The following is a 20661-nucleotide window of genomic DNA, read 5'->3' on the forward strand; positions in this document are numbered from 1 at the left end:
AGGGAGAGAATGAGGGAGGCAGGGAACGAGAGAGTGAGGGAGGAAACGAGGGATGGATGTGCAGGGTGCGACCCTCGCCTGAAGGCATTCGTTCAGCCCAGCCATGTGCCTGGAGCTGTGCCAGGTGAGGAGACGCACGGTCAACGGTCACCCTTCTCCTCTGAGTGAAACCGAGCCGCCTTCACGGGGGCCCTCCCCTCGTCCGGGGCCCGACGGAAGACCCGGGCCCGCGGCCCCCACTGTACCAGTCCCCTCCCGCCCTCCGGCCTCAGTTCCCCCGCTAGCCCCGCGCCTGCGCGGCCCGACCACGTGACGCAACCGAGGCCCCGCCCCACGCCCGCCCGCCCCCGCCTCCCGCGAGTGCGGCCTCGGCTCAAGGCAGCTCCAGGTGAGCTGCGAGGCGCGGGCCGGGCGGGCTGGGCGACGGGGAGCGCGGGCGGCAGAGGGGCTGGCTCCGGGCGAGGTCGCGGGGCCTGGGCGAGCAGCCCGGGGGAGCCGGCGACGCGGGGGCAGACGCCGGCGGGAGGCGCGGGGCGGCGGCCTGAGGAGGGCCAGGGGCCTGACGTGGCGGGGGCACGGCGGGCGGGACCCCCGGCTGCGGCAGGGCCGTGAGCTGGCGCTAGCTGCGGTCCGGGGACACGGCGGGGCAGTAGGGCCCTGGGGCCTCCTGGCCCCCTGCCGGCCCTGTTACCCGCAGCGGGTCCGAGCGCGGCCTTCCCAGCAGCGACCCTCCGCGCTGCGCGGGCGGGTCCTGCAACAGGCGGGCGGGTCCGGGCTGGGCTGCCGCCCCGGGTGTGACCTTGGACCTCGGCCTGCGAGCCTCAGTTTCCTCAGCCGCGTGCCCGGGCCGAGGGTCTGGGTCCCGGGCTGCAGCCAAGAGAGCCCAGCCTCGCCAGCCCGCGCGGCTTCCTGAGAGAAGCCAGAGATCGCGCTGTCAGTGCAAAATCTCTGGTCCTGAAGCTGCGGCCGCCAGTTCTACTTCCAATCCTGGGCGCGCCGGACCTCGGGGCCGCCACCACCACCAGCGGCTCCTCCCCCAGGCCTCCCTCGCCTCCCTCTCGCCGGGCCTCCGTGGGGCCGGCCGGGGCCGCAGGGTTGGCGCGCCGAGATGCTCCAACTCTGCTTCCTGGGAAGCTCGTTCCAGAGTGCCGCCGAGTGGGCACCCCTACCAAGGCTTCCCCGTCTGGAAATGAGGACCCACTTCCTCCTCTCCTCTTCCCGAACTGTCCCTTGCCCTTTGTGGCAGACCTGGCTTCATGCTGCCAACGACTGAGGTTCGTTGGGCGCTACAGAGCAGTAGGTGCCTATTCAATAGATGGTTTGAGTGGAAAAGTCATAAAAAATGCTTTGACTCTTGTCATTCATGAGTTCATGAAACTTTGTTTTATGCCCTTCGGTTTGTATCTACTTGGGACACAAAGCTTCCTGTTCTCTTCTGCAGCTCTGAACAGCACGGAATGGAGGGGCCTTGCTCATGATGAATGTTATGGGGATGGAGGAACTTAATCTAGGGAAGGGCTTCTTGATAGAGTAACCCCTGTAAAATGAATAGGAGAAAGGAGGGTGCCACCCACTAAGCTCCTAAGAACATTCTTTATTTCAGAAAAACAGGCATGGGAAAGGAGTCACAAAGCATGTACTGCATTCGACTTTTGTTTTTAGGCGTATTTATTTATTTAGATAGTTTTTATTGCTTTTTAGAGAGAGTGAAGGTGGGGGAGAGAGAAAAAAAACATGGATGTGAGAGAGACACATTGATTGGTTGCCTCCCACACAAGTCCTAACTGGGGTGGGGGATCGAACTTGCAACTCAGGTACCTGCCCTTGACCAGGATTCCAATCTAGACCCCTCGGTGTCCCGGGTGCATTCTAACCAGTGAGCAACACCTGCCAGTTTTAATGATTTTGTCAATTACCAACAGTAATTACACTGTCAGATACTGTTTTTCAACTAAGTCAGCAAAGATAAAAAAGAAACACTGTTGTGATCTAGTCAGTGGTTGGAATCAGGTTCTTATGCCTTTGCTGGTGGGAAAATAAATTGGTACAATCCCACAGGAGGGCAATTTGGCAATACCATTTAAATGACATACACTAAAATTGAAATGATTCAGTTCTGTAGCTAGGAAATTTTCCTGGTGCATATGTGGCACATCCTAATGATTTTCAGTGCAAAATTATTTGCAATAGCAAATGGAGGAAACCCAGATGTTCAGTAAAGAATGGTTGTCCATATAGAGGGCTGTGGGAGGTACATGAAATTATATACAAGACTAGTAAAAAGGGGGGAGGATGTAGATTGAGACATTCTCCTGTGACTCCATAGGTACCACCTGGAAGGGTGTTGGGGAAATAATTGTACTTTCTTCTGGTTGGCTGTAGGTGGGAAGGAAATTTAAGTTTCAAAACAACATGCCCGTTTGTGCGTTTTGAATATGAATCAAGTGAATGTATTACATATTCAAAAAAAGTTTGAGAATTCAATTATTAAATATTTCACAGTGACAGAAAAAGTACAGAGAATAACATACCACTTCTCCCTATCAGATCCTAATATTTTGTTGTTTTGTGTGTTTTTTTTACGAAAAACATTCCCTTTTTTCTTCCTGGAGATAATCATGACTCTAAATTCCTATGTGTCTATATTATTTTATACCATAACACCTATCTGTAAGAAGTATTGGACAGTATTGTTTTGTCTGTTTTCAAAGTTTTTTTTGTTTTGTTTTCAAAGTTTTTGTAAAGAAAATTGTACTACACGCATTCTGCAATGTGCTGTTCTTTTTCTGTGTGGCTTTGAGATTTCTCCATGTTGACTTGCTTGAGTTCTAGTTTGCTCATTTTCACGGTTGTCTAGTGTTGTGTGGAATCACTGAGAGTACAGGGAAGGAGTGTTTTGAGCCACATCACCGGAGCCCCAAGTAGGAGGCAGTATGGAGCCAGCATTTGAGCAGTCAGGTGGCACACTCATGGGACGTTTTGGGGAGCTGTGGAGGATGTGACAGTTGGTAGGAAACCACTTGGGATGTTCAAGGCTCTGTGGCAGGTGGCCCCTCTGCGCCGCCAACTGGCTGGCTGTGCTCTGGAGCAGCAGTCGTCAACCTTTCAGACATCGCGGACCACTGGTTGGCGACTGCTGCTCTGAGAGTGTGAAGCTTGACTACACTGTGTGGGGCAGGACTGGCCGCCCCCTGATCCGGAGCAGCCGGCTGTCCATGGTCACTTCTGGTTGGTTTGGAGAATGTGGCCAAAGTGTGTTTGTTTTACTGATTAGTTTTTGAGCCTCTTGTTCAAACTTTTTTTTTTATACTCAAATCAGTTTTTTAAAACATACTGACTCAAGTATTAGAAGGTAACCTTGACTTTATTTATTTTTAAAATATTTTTATTGATTTCAGTAGAAGGGAGAGGATAGAAAGATAGAAACATCAGTGATAAGAAAGAATCATTGATAGGCTGCCTTCTGCATGCCCCCTACTGGGGATCGAGCCTGCAACCTGGGCATGTGCCCTGACCAGGAATTGAACCATGACCTCCTAGTTCATAGGTCGATGCTCAACCACTGAGCCACACCGGCCTGGCGGTAACCTTGAATTTAAAACATGATGCAGATGATCGTGAATCTCTGAATGTCGGTTAAAAAGGCAGGTCCTGGATCACTCAGGCCTGTTTTGTGGTGTGTGTGTGTGTGTGTGTGTGTGTGTGAATCCTTACCCAAGAATATTTTTCCCATTATAGTTAGAGAGAGTGGAGGGGAGGGGAAGAGACAGAGAGAGAAACATTGAGGCTAAGGCCTTGTACATGTGTGTTTTATATAATTCACCTCCATATAACATCTCAATGAGGTAGATGCTATATGATTATCCCCATTTTCTAGAATTGCAGATAGGCTTAAAAAGAAGTCACTTATCTGAGGCCACATACTTAGTAAGCAGATTGTGAGATTGATGTGACAGTAACTACCTTTATGTTCCCAGGATTACTAGAAAAGACAGAGCAGTCAGTCACACTAGCTATTCTTGGCAAAGACCCCACTCACTAAAGGTGATATCAGCCACTTGAATAGTCCTGGGACAGATTTGGAGAGAGTGCCTCACTAGAGAACCAAGTGCCTGTTGTCATTCTTATGATTCATTCTTACGTGGAGAAACCCTGTTTTGTTCTTTCTCAGGGGGAGAGAAAGGGCTCTTGAGAACCTGGTCTGTGCTGCTGCTTTATGTTCCTCTTTTACTATTTCCCTTTAAAAAAAAATTTTTTTTTTATTGATTTCAGAGCGGAAGGAAGAGAGAGATACAAACATCAATGATGAGAATCATTGCTCGGCTACCTCCTGCACACGGCACACAGGGGATCGAGCCCGCAACCCGGGCATGTGCCCTGACCGGGAATTGAACCGTGTACTCCTAGTTCCTAGGTCGACACTCAGCCACAGAGCCACACCAGCCGGGCTGTTTCCCTTTTTTCAGTTGAGGAACCTGAGACTCAGGTTGATGATACGGTGGGTCCAAGGTGGGTGGGAGTTTCATTACATGTCTCCAGAACCCTTGTTTTACAGTGATGCTAAAGGAGACAGAGTGGATAAAGACTCTTGGCAATGAAGGAACACAGGTCATCAGAAAGAAGGTCCTAAGTTTGGACAAGTGGTGGGAGGGAAGAGGGAATTGGAGTGTTTGAGACCACAGGGAAAGCACAGGTAAGCTGGAGGGAGAAACAGGTGCTGCTGGGAGCAGAGCTGGCCCGTCGTATATGGTGTGGTGTTGCCTCCCTTACTCATTCCCGATCCCCTCTCTCTTGTCAGCTGACGGCCAAGGTGGTAAGGTCTGCTGTGGTGGTCAGAATGGCAGAGGAGCAGGAGTTCACCCAGCTGTGCAAGTTGCCCACGCAGCCCTCACACCCACACTGTGTCAACAACACCTACCGAAGCGCACAGCACTCCCAGGCCCTGCTCCGGGGGCTACTGGCTCTTCGGGACAGTGGCATCCTCTTCGATGTAGTCCTGGTGGTGGAGGGGAGACACATCGAAGCCCATCGCATCCTGCTGGCTGCATCCTGTGATTACTTCAGGTGAGTTTCAGACACCTCTTCTCCTAAGTAAAAGAATAGGTAATCCGGGCTCCACTGGGCAGATGTGTTGGCACTGACCTGACTGGGCGTGAGGGACCAGCCAGAAGCTGGCAGGCACCCTCTTCACCCTTAGCTGCTCTTCCTGCTTGTTTGGTGACTTGCTCAACAGCAGGAGAGACAGAAGGGGTGTTAGGGTTTATTTTTCTTTCAGCTGTTCATCCGTCTCTAAGATATGTTCTCTTTTCTTTTGAAGATGATATGCTTGATAAGTTTGGCTTTACTTGTAATACTATACTTTATAAAATTTCATGTCTTCTCTAAGTACAGTATCTTGGTATAAAACAGATTTTCTTTCTACTTTACTCTGGCTTCCCAACATTTCATTTTGAAAAATTTCCAGTCTGTGGGAAAGTTGAAAGAATATTATTATGAATACTTGAATACTAGTTGTTAACATTTTGCCATATTTGCTTTCTCTCTGCATGCACGCACACACACTTTTTAAAAATATATTTTTTTATTGATTTCAGAGAGGAAGAGAGAAGGAGAGAGAGATTGAAACATCAGTGATGAGAGAGAATCATTGATCAGCTGCCTCTTGAACTCCCCCTACTGGAGATCGAGACCACTACCTGGGCATGTGCCCCTGATTGGAATCGAACCCAGAACCTTTCAGTCCACAGGCCGATGCTCTATCCATTGAGCCAAACCGGCTAAGGCCACACCCATACTTTTTATTTATGTATTTATGTATTTATGTATTTATTTATTTTTATTGATTTCAGAGAGAAAGGGAGAGGGAGAGAGAGATAGAAACATCAATGATGAGAGAGAATCATTGATCACTTGCCTCCTGCATGCCCCCTACTGGGGATTGAGCCGGCAACCTGGGCATGTGCCCTTGACCGGAATTGAACCCAGGACACCTCAGTCCGTAGGCCGATGCTCTATTCACTGAGCCAAACTGGCTAGGGCAGTGGTCGGCACACTGCGGCTCGCGAGCCACATGCAGCTCGCTAGCCGCCGTTTGCCACTCTGTTGACTAATGAGTTTGCCGACCACTGTCATATACTACCCTTTACCTCTTTGCACACAATATGCCACAATTGCCTAATCCTTACAGCTTCCAACTACACGGTAACATTTAGTCTAGTCCAGTGGTCGGCAAACTCATTAGTCAACAGAGCGGCAAACCGTGGCTTGTGAGCCGCAGTTTGCTGACCACTGGGCTAGGGACACACATACTTTTAAAAAAGACATTGTGGCCCTAACCGGTTTGGCTCAGTGGATAGAGCGTCAGCCTGCGAACTGAAGGGTCCCGGGTTCGATTCCAGTCAAGGGCATGTACCTTGGTTGCGGGCGCATCCCCAGTGGAGGGTGTGCAGGAGGCAGCTGATCGATGTTTCTCTCTCATCGATGTTTCTGACTCTCTATCCCTCTCCCTTCCTCTCTGTAAAAAATCAATAAAATACATTAAAAAAAAATAAATGAAAAGACATTGTGACAGTTTACGTCTCAGTCTTTCAGTGCCACATCTCAAACATTTGGTGAGATTACCTGTCTCATTGGTTACAAGGTTTTTTCCTTATAAAATTGATAGCATATGGCCAGTCCTATCAACGTGTAAATATATATAAAGCCTTTGTCCCAACAATTGCTTCTGTAGGAATTAATCCTACAGTCACATGTGCAAAATGTGGGGATAGGGCCATTCATTGGATGAAAAAAATGGGCGATTAGAAGTAAACCAAGTGCACCCCAGCAGGAATGGGTTAAATCAATTATGATAGCCTTTTCAGTGCTCTGTATACCAATAAGAATCCATTTTCAAGGTGTATTGAGTCAAAACCGTATAGATAATGTGGACTGCCTCTAGTGCTAGTGCTGCCCTGGGGAGGGAAACTCATGGCCTGGAGTAGAGGAGGGAGAGGCTTCACCCTTCCATATATTTTAAATCTTGTACTATGTATGTGTACTAACCTAGTTGAAAATTTTAAAAAATGTAAAAATAGTTACTCTATCATCTTTATGTTGTCATATTTCAGTCCTGACGCCTCCCCTGACCACCAGCCCCTTCCCTCTGAATCGACTCTCTATTGGGATGCCTCATGAGCATATCACACTGATGGTGCCACAATAGGACTCCCGCTGCCTTCTCTGACCCTGTTCCTCTCAAGTCCCCATCTGCCCAGCTGGCTGCACCATGACCCCAGTCAAGGGCCTGATTCTTCCTGTGCTCTGCTAGATCCATTCTGTCAGCATGTTCTCTCCAGTCCTCCCCAGGGTAGTTTCAACAATAGTTCTCCAGCCATGTGGTCCTTGCCAGTCCTGGTGGAACCTTCCCACCTCTCCTCTAGCCCTTCCACTCTGGCCAACAGCACCTGAATTTGAAGAGTCAGTCAGCTCATGCCATGTTCCTGCATAAAATTCCCTGACAGCATCTCATTATGCTTGGATTTAAATCCAGACTCTACCCTGCCCTGCGGGTAGCAGGACCTGACCCTGTGTCGTATCTCCAGCTCACTTCCTCTTTGCCCTGGCTGCCTGTGTGCCAAGCTTGTCCTTGCCCTGCACAAGGGCGTTCATTTCCACCTGGAACACTGTGCCCTGGTTGGGGAGGTGCTGCCTAGTCTCATTTCAGTCCTCAGAGTGGGCCTTCCTTGCCCCCGTTGTTCTCCACCTGCTCTCCTCTCCCAGTCATGCTCTCCTCAATCAGATGTCCTGCTGAGTTCCTTCCCAGCATTCCCACAATTTGAAATAACTTGTTTCTTTGTTGTCATTCTTCCTAGCATTAAACGTTTTGTATGTAGGAATCTTGCCACAGTACTTAACTGTTACTTCTTCTCTTCTGTTCTTGGAATAGTACCTGGCATTTGGTAGGTGCTCAGTAAGTATATACTGAATGGGATGACTCCCATTCATTCATTCTTTCATAACATGCTCTGGGCTGCTGCTGTGATTCAGGAAGTATACTTACTGGATGCAGCAGAAAGCAAGCCAGACATGGTCTCTGCACCCTAGGGCCCATGAAAGGGAACACAGGGCAGTTTTTAGGATGGTTGCTCAAACTTGGTCAGGAACTTGTGGATGCCTTTTGTGGGATGACTCAGTGCTCAGATTGAGCCAACGTCCTGTCGCACAGTGGTGCTGGGTCAGCCTGCTCCTTGGTCTGGCTGCTCATGCTCTTTGCAGTCTGGGCTGGTGGCCCAATTAGTATAACTCCACTGTCTCGTGTCTTCGCTTTGCAGAGGAATGTTTGCTGGGGGATTGAAGGAAATGGAACAGGAAGAGGTCCTAATCCACGGTGTGTCCTACAATGCCATGTGCCAAATCCTGCATTTCATATACACTTCCGAGCTGGAGCTCAGCCTGAGCAATGTCCAGGAGACGCTGGTTGCCGCCTGCCAGCTTCAGGTGAGGCTCACCTCATTGGAGCAAGGCAGACACCCATGCATAGGTGTGGTTTCCCTGGGTGCCTGCCAGGCACAGGCATGGGGGTGGGTCAGGCAGGTGAGGACACGAGGCAGTAAGAGAGAGTGGAGTGGGGTGGAAGCCCCCGGGCAGTGCTTGGCTTGGCCAGCTCTGGGCACTGAGCAGAGCTGCTCTAAAGGTCATCAGGTCCAGGTTCCTCCTCTGCGTTTGGCCTCTGCCTTTCTCCTGGTTCCTTTATGTCTTCCTGGGTCTCCCTGCCCCTGGAAAGGTCCTGCACGTAAATAAATGGCCGAAGCCAAACCTGTGACATCCTGTGGATGCTGGCATCTGGCAAAGCTGAGCTTCCCCCAGTATTGCTGCCTAGGCCCTTTCTGCCCATCCTCTCACTTGGTCTTGTTGATCTCTGAAACTGCTTTCCCCTTTGTTACTGAACTTTAAGTACTTACTTTCCTACAGAATTAAAAAAAGTCTTCTGAGGCTTTGACAGTGTAATATACATTTTAGAAAACTGCATTGACTTTTGGCAATGTTGGTGCACTTACACAGGCTGGGCCTGCGCATGCCTTTACTCTTATGAAGAGCTGTCCATCAGACAGCCTGATTGGGCTTGAGAGACATCTCTTCCCATATTTCTTGAAAGTAAAGTGAAATGCTACACTAAATTCATTATCCTCACCTTTTAAAAAAATATTTTTTAATTGATTTCAGAGAGGAAGGGAGAGTTAGAGAGAGAGAGAAATGTCAATGATGAGAGAGAGTCAATAATGAGAGAGAATCATTGATCAGCTGCCTCCTGCACGCCCACATTGGGGATCAAGCCTGCAACCTGGGCGTGTTCCCTGACCAAGAATCAAACCATGACCTACTGGTTCATAGGTTGATACTCAACCACTGAACCACACTGGCCCGCTAATCCTCACCTTTTTTTAGGTCAGAGCATATTTGGGGCAGTCAGAAAAAACTCAAGTCATAGGAAAACCAACCTGTTCAGGGCATCTGGAGGCCCTACCCTGAGCTCCTTGTGCCATTACCCTCAGAGTGGGTAGCACCTCCCCAACCAGGGTACAGTGTTCCAGGTGGAAATGAACGCCCTTGTGCAGGGCAAGGACAAGCTTGGCCTTTTTTTTTTTTTTTTTTTTTTTTTAATTTCAGAGAGGAAGGGAGAGAGAGAGAGATAGAAACATCAATGATGAGAGAGAATCATTGATTGGCTGCTCCTGCACTCCCCTTCCTGAGAATTTAGCCTGCAACCCGGGTATGTGCTCTTGACCAGAATCGAACCTGTTACCCTTTAGTCCTCAGGCCATCGCTCTATCCACTGAGCAAAATCAGCTAGGCCTCCCCACCTTCTTTATTCAGAGATCTCTTCTGTTCCCACATCCTGGTCATTGTTGCTTTGGGAACTCTCATCCAGTTCTTGCAACACCTAAGTCACATATTCAGCTCTCTACTCAGGGACTCACTGTCAGCATTGTCTTCTCCTCACTGCATGCTCCTCTCCCCACTTCCTGGTCTGTGTCCCATGACCATTCTGCCAGAGCCTCCATGGCTCCTTGAGCTCTACCATCTTCATTCCCTGTGTCCATGTTTGGACAAGTCATCCTTGTAAATATTACCTGTAGCTAGCTATCTCTGTTCTCTGTTTCCATGTCCTCATCTTTGTCCTGGCCTTCACCTCTCCATTTATACCTTCCAGCTGGTCCCTGCCTTCTCTTTGAATCCATCATGCATACCAATACCAAACCATTTTCCAAAACACCACTTTCCCTCTCCCACCCATCAGCTCAGTGATCTGCTGTTTCCCTAGGTTACTTATGGCAGAGGTTTGGCCATTGCTCCTTGATACCTCTGGGCCATTCTGGGGGACGGCATGGGAGAGAGGAACCCCCACTTCATCTTGAACAGCCCAGCTTTGTTTTGTTTTATTTTTAATATATTGGGCTTCTATGCAATGATGTGTGTTTGTTTTTTTTTAATTTTTTTAAAATATATTTTTATTGATTTCAGAGATGAAGGGAGAGAGAGAGAGAGAGAGAGAGAGAGAGAAACATCAATGATGAGAGAGAATCATTGATTGGCCACCTGCTGCATGCCCCTTACTGGGGATTGAGCCCGCAGCCCGGGCATATGCCCTTGACCGGAATTTAACCCAGGACCCTTCAGTCCACAGGCCAATGCCCTATCTACTAAGCCAAGCTGGGTAGGGCTTAATATATTTTTATTGGTTTCAGAGAGGAAGGGAGAGGGAGAGAGAGATAGAAACATCAATGATGAGAGAGAATCATTGATTGGCTGCCTCCTGCATGCCCCCTACTGGGGATTGAGCCCGCAACCCAGGCATGTGCCCTTGACTGGAATCGAACCCAGGACCCTTCACTCTGCAGGCTGATGCTCTATCCACTGAGCCAAGTCAGGTAGGGTTATGCGATGATGTTTTTAAAGCAAGTTTTACTTGGCATAACAGTTCCAAGTCCATAGGCCTATCAGATCATGTTTGTTCGTGTAGCCACTAGCTGTTGTGACTTGCCCCCACCCCCACATGCTGTGCCTTGTGTCTGAATTCCAGCAAGACCACCCACACTGAGTCATCCTCGGCAAATGAGTTTCCTCCTCTGGCCCCTCGTGGCGCTCCTTCATGGGGTGGGCCTGAGGTGACTCCTCTGTGAGATTCCATCCGGCAGGGCCCACTGCTCTGACAATGAGAAGGCAACACAATCCTTATTGAGGAGGCTTTGGTTCTTCAAGAGCTGCTTCTCCAGGCCCACTGAGGGCAGTTTGCTCTCACCTTCTACCCAGGTCCTTGGTGTCCTGCCCATGACAAATCAGAAGTAGTATTTTAGGAAGAAGAAGCAAAGCAGAAGCTCAGGCTAAGAGAGAAACTGTGGTTGATTAAAGACTTTCATGACCTAACAAAGCACCCTGGGAACATTCCGTTTGGGGAAATACATGCCTGGAACTTTGCAGGTTTTTATTCAGCTCTTAACATATTACCTGGAAAATAAAAGTAAAACCATTATAAATGTGTATTTTAAGCTTCAGATGCCAGCAGAATTGCTCTATGCGCACTGGTCAATTTGTTAATGATGCTGCAAAAGTGAGGTGGTCCTGTTTTTAGAGAAATTCCCAAATCCTGTTTTCCTAAAGAATTTAGCAATACATGGGCAGCTTTTCCTAGAGCTCTTCTCTCTGTCTCCTTTATTCTGTCATGCTTTGATTATCTACTAGTAATAACCCTTTGGTTAAAGGGTTTGGTGTCCTTTAACCCTATGGCTCAATTCTCAGCTCCCACCTTAGTGTCATGCTCTCTCTTGCCCTCCTTCCAACCCTCTGGGTCTTCTGAACAGTTCAGAAAGGGAAGGTGCAGGCCACCTGGGAGCTCCCTTGATGATGAGTTGAGCAGGCCTCTGCCCTGGCAGGGTGGCTTTCAGCTTTTCAAGAACTCTGGGTCAGGTTGAGTGCTGGGTGGGTGTTTGTGCTGGTGGTTTTTTATTAATTTTTTTAGAGAGAGGAAGGGAAAGGGAGAGAGAGAGAGAAACATAGTATGTGGGTAGCTTAGGGCCTTTCTCTTGGGGGAGTGGGCAGGTTTCCTGGGCCTGAAGCTTTGGCTGGCCTCCAGTTGTGGGGGTTGTGGTAGGAGAAAGGAGCTGGGGGTTGGGGTGGAGGTCCCAGGTGCATTCCAAACCAGGGACAGTGGACACCGTGGCCATTGTGCAGCTTCCAGCTTTTCTGAAGATCCAGTACTTTTGATCTAAAAGGCAACTGACATATTCAGGGGTCCATTCTGTGCCAGGGAGTTCCTAGGCATGATGTCACTTGAAATTATTCCTTTCTACTTTATCCCTATTTTATAGATAAGCAAACTGAGGCTCAGCGAGCTTAAGAGCATTCTGCAGATCACTCCTGAGCCAGGATTTAAACCCAGTCCATCTGCAGTGAACCTCATTTGTCTCTAGTGTTGGGGAAAGTGGCTGTACCAGCCTCTGCTCCAGGAAAGGTTGGGGATGGTGAGAGGGTTGGGGGGAGCGGGAACCTGCTTCAGAGGACAGTCACGTAAGGCATGTAACTACTGTCACTGTCTTCTGCGCCCAGACACTGTTTCCCAGGCTTGAATGAGTCTTGTTTTCTCCATAGATCCCAGAAATCATCCATTTCTGCTGTGATTTCCTCGTGTCCTGGGTGGATGAGGAGAACATCCTTGATGTCTACCGGCTGGCAGAACTATTTGACTTGAGCCGTCTGACCAAGCAGCTGGACACCTACATCCTCAAAAACTTTGTGGCCTTCTCGAGGACTGACAAGTACCGCCAGCTTCCTCTGGAGAAGGTCTACTCCCTCCTCAGCAGCAACCGCCTGGAGGTCTCCTGCGAGACCGAGGTGTATGAGGGTGCCCTGCTCTACCATTACACCCTGGAGCAGGTGCAAGCAGACCAGATCTCATTGCAAGAGCCCCCCAAGCTCCTTGAGACAGTGCGGTTTCCCCTCATGGAACCTGAGGTCCTTCAGCGGCTACACGACAAGCTGGACCCCAGCCCACTGAGGGACACAGTGGCCAATGCTCTCATGTACCACCAAAACGAGAGCCTGCAGCCCAGCCTGCAGAGCCCACAGACGGAGCTGCGGTCAGACTTCCAGTGCGTTGTGGGCTTTGGGGGCATTCACTCCACACCATCCACTGTCCTCAGTGACCAGGCCAAGTACCTGAACCCCCTGCTGGGAGAGTGGAAGCACTTCACCGCCTCCCTGGCCCCCCGGATGTCCAACCAGGGCATCGCAGTGCTCAACAACTTTGTGTATCTGATTGGAGGGGACAACAATGTCCAGGGATTCCGCGCTGAGTCCCGATGCTGGAGGTAAGAAGGGACCCCTGGCCATATTTCTTCAGGTGATGCTGTAGTGTAGGAATCATGGGCTCAGAGGGCTGGTTAGGGAGGGGTTCTGCATGGGCACATCACCATGGACCAAGGTGATCAGCCTTTTACATTAATCTTGTGCTTGTTGGGGTACCCCTGTTTTGTGGAACAAATTTCAGGTTAATTGGAGAATGTAGATGGCGGTGACATAAAGAAAAGGGAACCTGGATTGCTTTCTTTCGCTCTTGTCCCCTTCTCAGAAGTACACTCACCCTGGATCACACACTGCTGTCTTGTCGGTGGGGGGCTGAGTTGTGATTCTGCACTTGGCTGAGCGCAGGGGAGGGAAGCCCTTGGCAGGAAGGGTGGTTAGGCCTCAGAAGGAACTGGGAGCATGGACAGGCACTTGCTCCTTCCATTTTGCCCTCTCTTGAATTTTGACACAACTCGTCCCAGCTTCCCTTTGCCTATCTGCTTTGCTCTTCTGACCACAAGCCAGTAGTGGAGCATGACTTCCTGTTGCTACTGCTCCCCTGAGTGTGCAGTTTTCAGCTCCGGGATGCAGGAAAGGCCAACAGGCATCGCTGAGCTTTTTGCCAAATCCCCACCCCTACCCCTAGGGTCTACTCCCTCCTCAGCAGCAACCGCCTGGAGGTCTCCTGTGAGACCGAGGTGTATGAGGAGGTGTATGTTGTCAGCAGAGTGGTCTCCAGAGAAGGAAGTTTTCTGAGGGGGTTTGGTGGACTGTCATGCTCTGTAGGAGGCTTTAGCTCTGTCAGTCTACGAGGCTGATTCCACAGAGCCAGTAGGTTTTCAGGTCCCATCCACTGTACTTCGGTTTGATTTCTTGGGATTTGACGCCTGTGGGAAGTTTCCACCTGCACAAACTGAAAGACGGTACTGCAGAGGGAGAGCAAGAGTTCCAACTGCTTCTTGCATCTGTGAGCTGGATGCAGACCAAGTTCATGTCCATGATTTTATCTTCTGGGGTGAGGATGGTGTGGGGTGTGGCCTGGCTATGCCTCTCTGAAGCATGGTGACCAGGACTGAGGTGGAGGTGACCATTCCTCAGCCACTTCTGATCTCCTGGGCTCAGGAAGTGATTACCTTTGTTGGACTGATGAGACCCAAAGCCAGGAGGCAATACTTGCACTCATACCAAATGCCATCCCCAGTGGGCGTAGCAGCACCAGGTTCAAGCCTCCCTCTAGCCAAGCCTCGAAGTTTGTTTTTTAGGGCGCTCAGCTTCCCATTTGGAGAGCCAAGGTCAGATCTCCTTGCTGAGCAACCCACAGACCTGTAAAGCAGATGTCTCCAGAATATCATGGTCTCCAGCCCTCAGCACATGGTAGGGTGGTTGTGTGCCTGCAGGGATGCTGCTAGCCCATAGTCTGTCCTGTTACATGCAGTTTCACACAAGATTGGTCTAAATTCCCCTTTCTTGAACATGTGCTATGAGACCCAAGCTGGACTCTGGAAAATGCTAATATCAGCCCTGTGATTGATAATTATAGCCTCAAACTTCACTCAGGAAGTGGATCACTGCGACAGGTGGGGTTGTGAGACCTGCCTAGTGGGAGCAGGCAACACTGAGGGGCTGGGGTTTAGAGCATCTGGCAAGGTGGTGGGAAGGGTCCTGGGGTCTGTCATCTCTAAAGAGCGAATGTTTCCTTAATCTCCCAGTGGATTCTTTATATATATATATTATTTATTGATTTCAGAGAGGAAGGGAGAGGGAGAGAAAGATAGAAACATCAATGATGAGAGAGAATCATTGATTGGCTGACTCCTGCACGCCCCCTACTGGGGATCGGGCCTGCAACTCAGGCTTGTGCCCTTGACCCACATCAAACCTGGGGCCCTTCAGTTCTCAGGCCGATGCTCTATTCACTGAGCCAAACCAGCTAGGGCTCTCCCAGTGGATTCTTAAAGCTGCTAGATGGAAGATGGATCTTAATTTGATCTAAGAGTTTGGTTCTCTCCCCTTCCCCCTTCCATTATTTCACCAGCCTTTGAACCTATAGGCTCTCATTATATAAGAAAACAAGATTTTGCAGTAAATTAGGGTTTGCACTTTAAGGAGCTAGGGACTTACCAGGTTATATCTTAAAGCATTGGTACAGAAACTATATAAAAAGTTACCTCTTTTGGAGCAAATTGTATTTGCCTCCAAGATACCACTGTTTCTTTCTTTGATTGCATCTTTAGTATCCACCTTCTATGTTTGCACCTTTTCCATAGCACTGGGCTTCTGAAAACTGACTGCATGCCTTACCTGGTAGTAGCTGGTCTCATGTTGCCACATGTTCTGACCCTACTTAGAATAATAACTTTTTTTTCCTTAGGCATTCCCATGACCTGTAGTATATTTCAAATAATGTTTTAATTGTAATAAACTTCATTATTAGATTTCACTTCTGAGTTTGCGGTTGGATGATCCACAATCTGCATTAAAGTGATTAAAACTGATTATATCCTTATATACAATAATAAAGCTTATTTTTATTAGAAAAAGAATATTACTTGGGGGTTTATTCTAACAAAGTGGAAAATCAATCCAATAAAGAGGAAAGTGTGGAATTTAGGACACAGTGGGGAGATAAGAAATCAGTGAAACTGTGGTTCTTGTTAAATTTAGTAGACTTTTTCTTTGGTGCCTTTAAATTATTGATGTGGTGTGTGTGTGTGTGTGTGTGCGTGCGCGCGCGCGCATGCCCTTAAATCTGAAGCCACAAATCCAAGTGAACTGTGCCTAGGAAGCTGTGAGGGCAGGAGACCAGAAGGAAGTAAGCAGAAGCATCTAGAGGGTATTGTGTCACTCTAGTGGAAGATGCTGACTTATGCTCAGAATAGGGAAGAAGAGGATGTGAGGGCGATCTGGCTGTGACATCTGTCACCTCATTGATTGCTAGGATTGACTTGGCTGATCTGGCTGGTGTCCCCTTCCTCCCTCACGGCTCCATGAAGCTGTGCACTCAGTTGAAGAGGAAAAATAAATATTTTTAAATAGGGAAAAAAAGACATGTACATGACTGAGTGTCATGCACAGGAAAGGCAGTAGAAGGCACCATCCTAGCTAGTTGATGGCCTCTGAATAGTGCACTCTGGACTGAACTGGCTATCTGTTCCCAGCCTGACCTTCACCTGGCTGTGTCGCTGGTCATTCAGGTCTCAAATGTCACCTTCTCAGGAGGCCCTTCATCTCTGTGAGAGCCTTGCTCTCCCCAGACCTTGCTGCCAGGTGAATCACTTTCCTTACATCATCATCATCATCATCATCATCATCATCATCATCATCATTATTATTATTATTATATTTGTGGTACCTGCATTATACTGAGCACTTGTTCACTCTGTTCTCGTTAGCTTGTTTCCCATTCTGATGGAAAGCAGGGCCCTTGTCTTGAGTTTACCTCTGGATCCCCAGCACTGAGCAGTGCCTGATCCATGTTGGGTGGCCAGTACATATTTGTAGAGTGAAGGAATGATTTCACTGCTGGTAATCTTACTCCTTCGTTAATTTTTCAGCAGACAGTGCATGATGTACCTTGATCAGGTGCTACACTGAGGTCTAGGAATACAGATGTGATTTTGGTCCTTTACAAACTTCCCTCAGGTTAACAAGGATCCTTTTTATGTATGTTGTCCTTTATGATTCTTAATGATAGCTTTTCTAGGCAGATGGCATCACCTTATTGGACAGGTGCGGAGACTGAGTGAATGTCTAGAGTAAAACATGCCCAGATGCACCCAAGTAAATGGGTGGAACTGGGATTCAGGCCTGCATCTGTGTGTGACCCAGATGCATGTTCTGTCTCTTGTAGCCCTTACTCCTGAGACAGCTTGTTTCCTGGAATTCCTGGGTGGCAGGGTAGGAAGAATCAGCTGCAGAACGCGCCTAACTTGTGCTTTGGGGCAAGGATGCATCTGATTTCCTCACCAAACAGCATATGACACAGGCCAAAGAAAACTTTATTCACTCTCTTCAGAACTACTTGAAGTTTGACTTACTCTCTTTGGAGTTCGTCTTCCTGTGTAGAAATAAAAACACTTATCTGAAAGATGCTGTATCTATGTATTGGCCATTGAGCAAGGAGGCTCCAGATGTAGGAGCTCAAGTGCAGGCACCTGGGTGGATGGATGCCCTGGGAAAAGGGCCAGGTGCCGGTCAGGGAAAGAGTGGGCTTTGGACCTCAAGCTCACAGGGCCCTGGGCCCTTTAGGCTTTGTGATCATCTGTATTCACCCAAACAACACACCACGTAGGCCCTACAGAGCACCAGGCCTGGGGCACGGAAAGAAGGGGTAGAGGCAATAGGAGGCCCCCTGAAAGTGGGGCAAGCCTGGGGCAGGCTGTTGGGGCTGGAAAGTTGGGTATGGACTTGGGCTTTGAAGGGCCTGAGCTACAGTGTTAGGATTTTGGAGTGTGACCAGGAGCTTTGCTGGTGAGGGTAGGGTCAATGGATAGAGGGAGCATGGGGTTCCATTTAGGACAGGTGAGTAGCCAGCTGGAGATGGGTGGGAGGCAGTTGCAGTGTAGGTCTACAGTGCAGGAGAAAGCAAGGATTATAGTTAGTTGGTCTGGAGTGTCTGAGATCACCTGGGTTGAGAATTCGAAGCCCTTTGAAGGCAGAAGAGGGATAGGGTGGGCTTTGCCCATGAGTGCAGGATGAAGCTGCTTGGGGACTAGACTTTTTTATAAAGGTTGATGAGAAGGAAGGAGAGTGAAGGGCTGTGACTTGGGGACAACTGCATCTCCAGTCAAAAGGGAGTGAAAGTGGCCTTCATGTCAGGAGAGCAACTTATGGTAACGGTTAACTGCTCACATGGTGCTGGGGCTCAGCAGTAACTCAGTAGAGGTCAGCTTTTCTCCCAGTTGGCCCAGCAGTGCTTCTGCAGGCCAGGCTGACTCCTCCAGCTTCATGGGAGTGCATGGAATCCCAGAGGACTCCACCCTCTTGGTACTCAAGTCCAGTGTGGGAGATAGCACCTTGACTCTCACAGAGGGAGACCTTGAGAAGTGGAGAGGGCACCCCAGCTGGGGAGGTTGGGAAAGCATGAGGCGCATGAAGAGATGAAGAGGTGGGTTGTGATGAGCACGTGTGGGCACTGTGCACATGGCAGGCTCGAGCAGACCACCCATGAGGGAGTGTTGGTGTTAGCTAGAGGCTAGGAGGCTGTTGTGTCCATCCACAGTTCATGGTCATCCTGAAGGAATGGGGACAGAGCTATGGGGGCCATGAGGTGAGATGGAGGTGGCTGAAAGAACAGCCCTCAGTCAGCCTGGGGTGGATAGTAGAGTGGGCTATAAACCATGCCAGAGGTTATACCCGGAAGGGACCAGCTTTGTGGGCAGAAACCCAGGAGGCTTCTGGCCACACCTCCCAGGTGTGTATCAGCCTGCTGCCATGGCTGTGAGTGGGTGTGTGCTAGTGTGTGGAAGCAGATGGTGGGAGGGTTCAGGGGACATGGGCAGAACAGGAGGTGCTGTCTCACCTGTCAGTGATATGCTGTCCTCATGTCCCCTCAAAAGGTATGACCCGCGGCACAACCGCTGGTTCCAGATCCAGTCCCTGCAGCAGGAGCACGCCGACCTGTGTGTGTGTGTCGTGGGCGGGTACATCTACGCAGTGGCGGGCCGTGACTACCACACTGACCTGAATGCTGTGGAGCGCTATGACCCTACCACCAACACCTGGGCCTATGTGGCCCCGCTCAAGAGGGAGGTAAAGAAGCCCTTCCAAAAGGGGTTTTTTCCCACCCGCTCTCCTTTCTGGGGTGTGTAGAATGAGCCAAAGACCCAGCCAGGGAATCAGGGCCAGTGAACTGAGTCCACATCCCTCCAAAGACCCTGCACTGAGAGCAGGAGGGGGACCGCTGAGGTTCTGCCAACTACCTGGGGAGAGCCTGATCAAGCATCCAGACCGCATTCCCCAGAATTTCACCCCTTCTTGTCTTGCCACCTTGGCCCTGGGAAGCTACTTTAATCCTGAAGTTCAAATGTAGACAGAAACCTTCCCCTCATCTGTCCCTTAGCACAGCTGAGATGAGCTAGGATGTGTCCAAAGATGTTAGACAAGAGAGATGAAGGCTCAGAAGCCTCACACTTCTCCCCTAAAGGTCCCCTGGAGGGTGGGGCCTTTAAAACACCAAAAACACATGAGAATTTTTATTTTTCAAGGTTTTTTTTTAGATCATGTGCTTCCTACACAGAATCTTGGTTTGTTCCAATTTGGAGATGTTTACTTTAAGGAGGTCCCTCTTTTGTCCTATGGTTGTGGGGTACTTGGATCCTATCCCCAAAACCAGACATGAGATCCCAGGGCAAGGAGGAGGCTAGCTGATCCCCCATTTCCCAGGTTTCAGCCTCTGAGAACAGGGTATGCACCCTGTTGGTACCGGCATTGTAATTTTCAGAGCATCTGTTATACACCTTTGGGGACCCCTGAGCACCTCAGAAGTAGGAGATGGCATGGGGGATGAGTGGGGCTCTGCCTTGGGCTCTACTGAACTAGCTCTGGGACCTTGGCAGAAAGGAGCTCCTGCCTTTCTGAACCTCTTTCCACACATCCCCTCTTTATCTCTCACCCTTCCCCAGTCCCCAAGGGCCTTAGACTTTGACTCTTGGGAGCTAGGGGACTCCCTGATGAGTCCAGCTCCTCTCCAAGGTCAGGGTCTCCTACCATGATTCCTTTCAGGCAGGGAAAGCTGGCATGCTCCTTGCTCCTCAGCTTCTTTGGGGAAGGGAGCCCCTCTAGAAGGATACTCTCTACCCGCAATCTGGAGAAAGGAGCATATTTTGCATGGGAAATGTCAGGACTCCTTGACACCTGGGGGATGAGGATGAACTGAATTCCTCTCTGCAAGGGTGCTAGATGGGAGTGAGAGACGTGTGGGGGAGGGACCTGAGGGATCTTTGTTTGGGAAGCTGCCGTTCTCCAGTGTGGCCACAGAGGGGCAGCCTTATCCTTTAGGCCAGCGATCGCCAACCTTTCGGACCTGGTGGACCACCAGTTTAGTTAACTTCTTCCTGACTGCCAATGTTCCTTACTTCATACATTCATTTATTCAGCAACTATTTATTGAGCACCTACCCTTTTTGTTTTTTTCTTTTTCACCTACCCTTTTCCTAATACCTGGGGATGCAATTAGGACAGGAAATGACAAAGGTTCCCCCATGGTGTTTACATCCTAACCACTAAACAAATCTGTAAAATAATTGCCAATTGTGGTAAGTGCAATGAGGAAATTAAGAGGAGGTTGAGCTAAACAGGCTCGGGGTGGGGAGTTGGTGGGGGAGCTTTGGCAGGACAAAT

At 49.4% G+C, this 20661-nt stretch overlaps 1 protein-coding gene across 1 annotated transcript in view; it reads left to right on the plus strand.

The window, feature by feature from the left end:
• Positions 1–340: 340 nt before the first annotated feature.
• The window catches only part of KLHL22 (kelch like family member 22), a 28617-nt gene continuing 8296 nt past the window's right edge, over positions 341–20661 (plus strand). Inside the window, exons 1-5 of the mRNA XM_080650519.1 lie at positions 341–388; positions 4799–5064; positions 8313–8478; positions 12628–13346; positions 18879–19071. Coding sequence (XP_080506645.1) covers positions 4838–5064; positions 8313–8478; positions 12628–13346; positions 18879–19071 — 1305 coding nt within the window. The 5' untranslated portion in view covers positions 341–388; positions 4799–4837. The remainder of the gene's footprint in view (positions 389–4798; positions 5065–8312; positions 8479–12627; positions 13347–18878; positions 19072–20661) is intronic.

This window comes from Plecotus auritus, assembly GCF_963455305.1.
Source record: "Plecotus auritus genome assembly, chromosome: 13".
NCBI classification, from domain to species: domain Eukaryota; kingdom Metazoa; phylum Chordata; class Mammalia; order Chiroptera; family Vespertilionidae; genus Plecotus; species Plecotus auritus.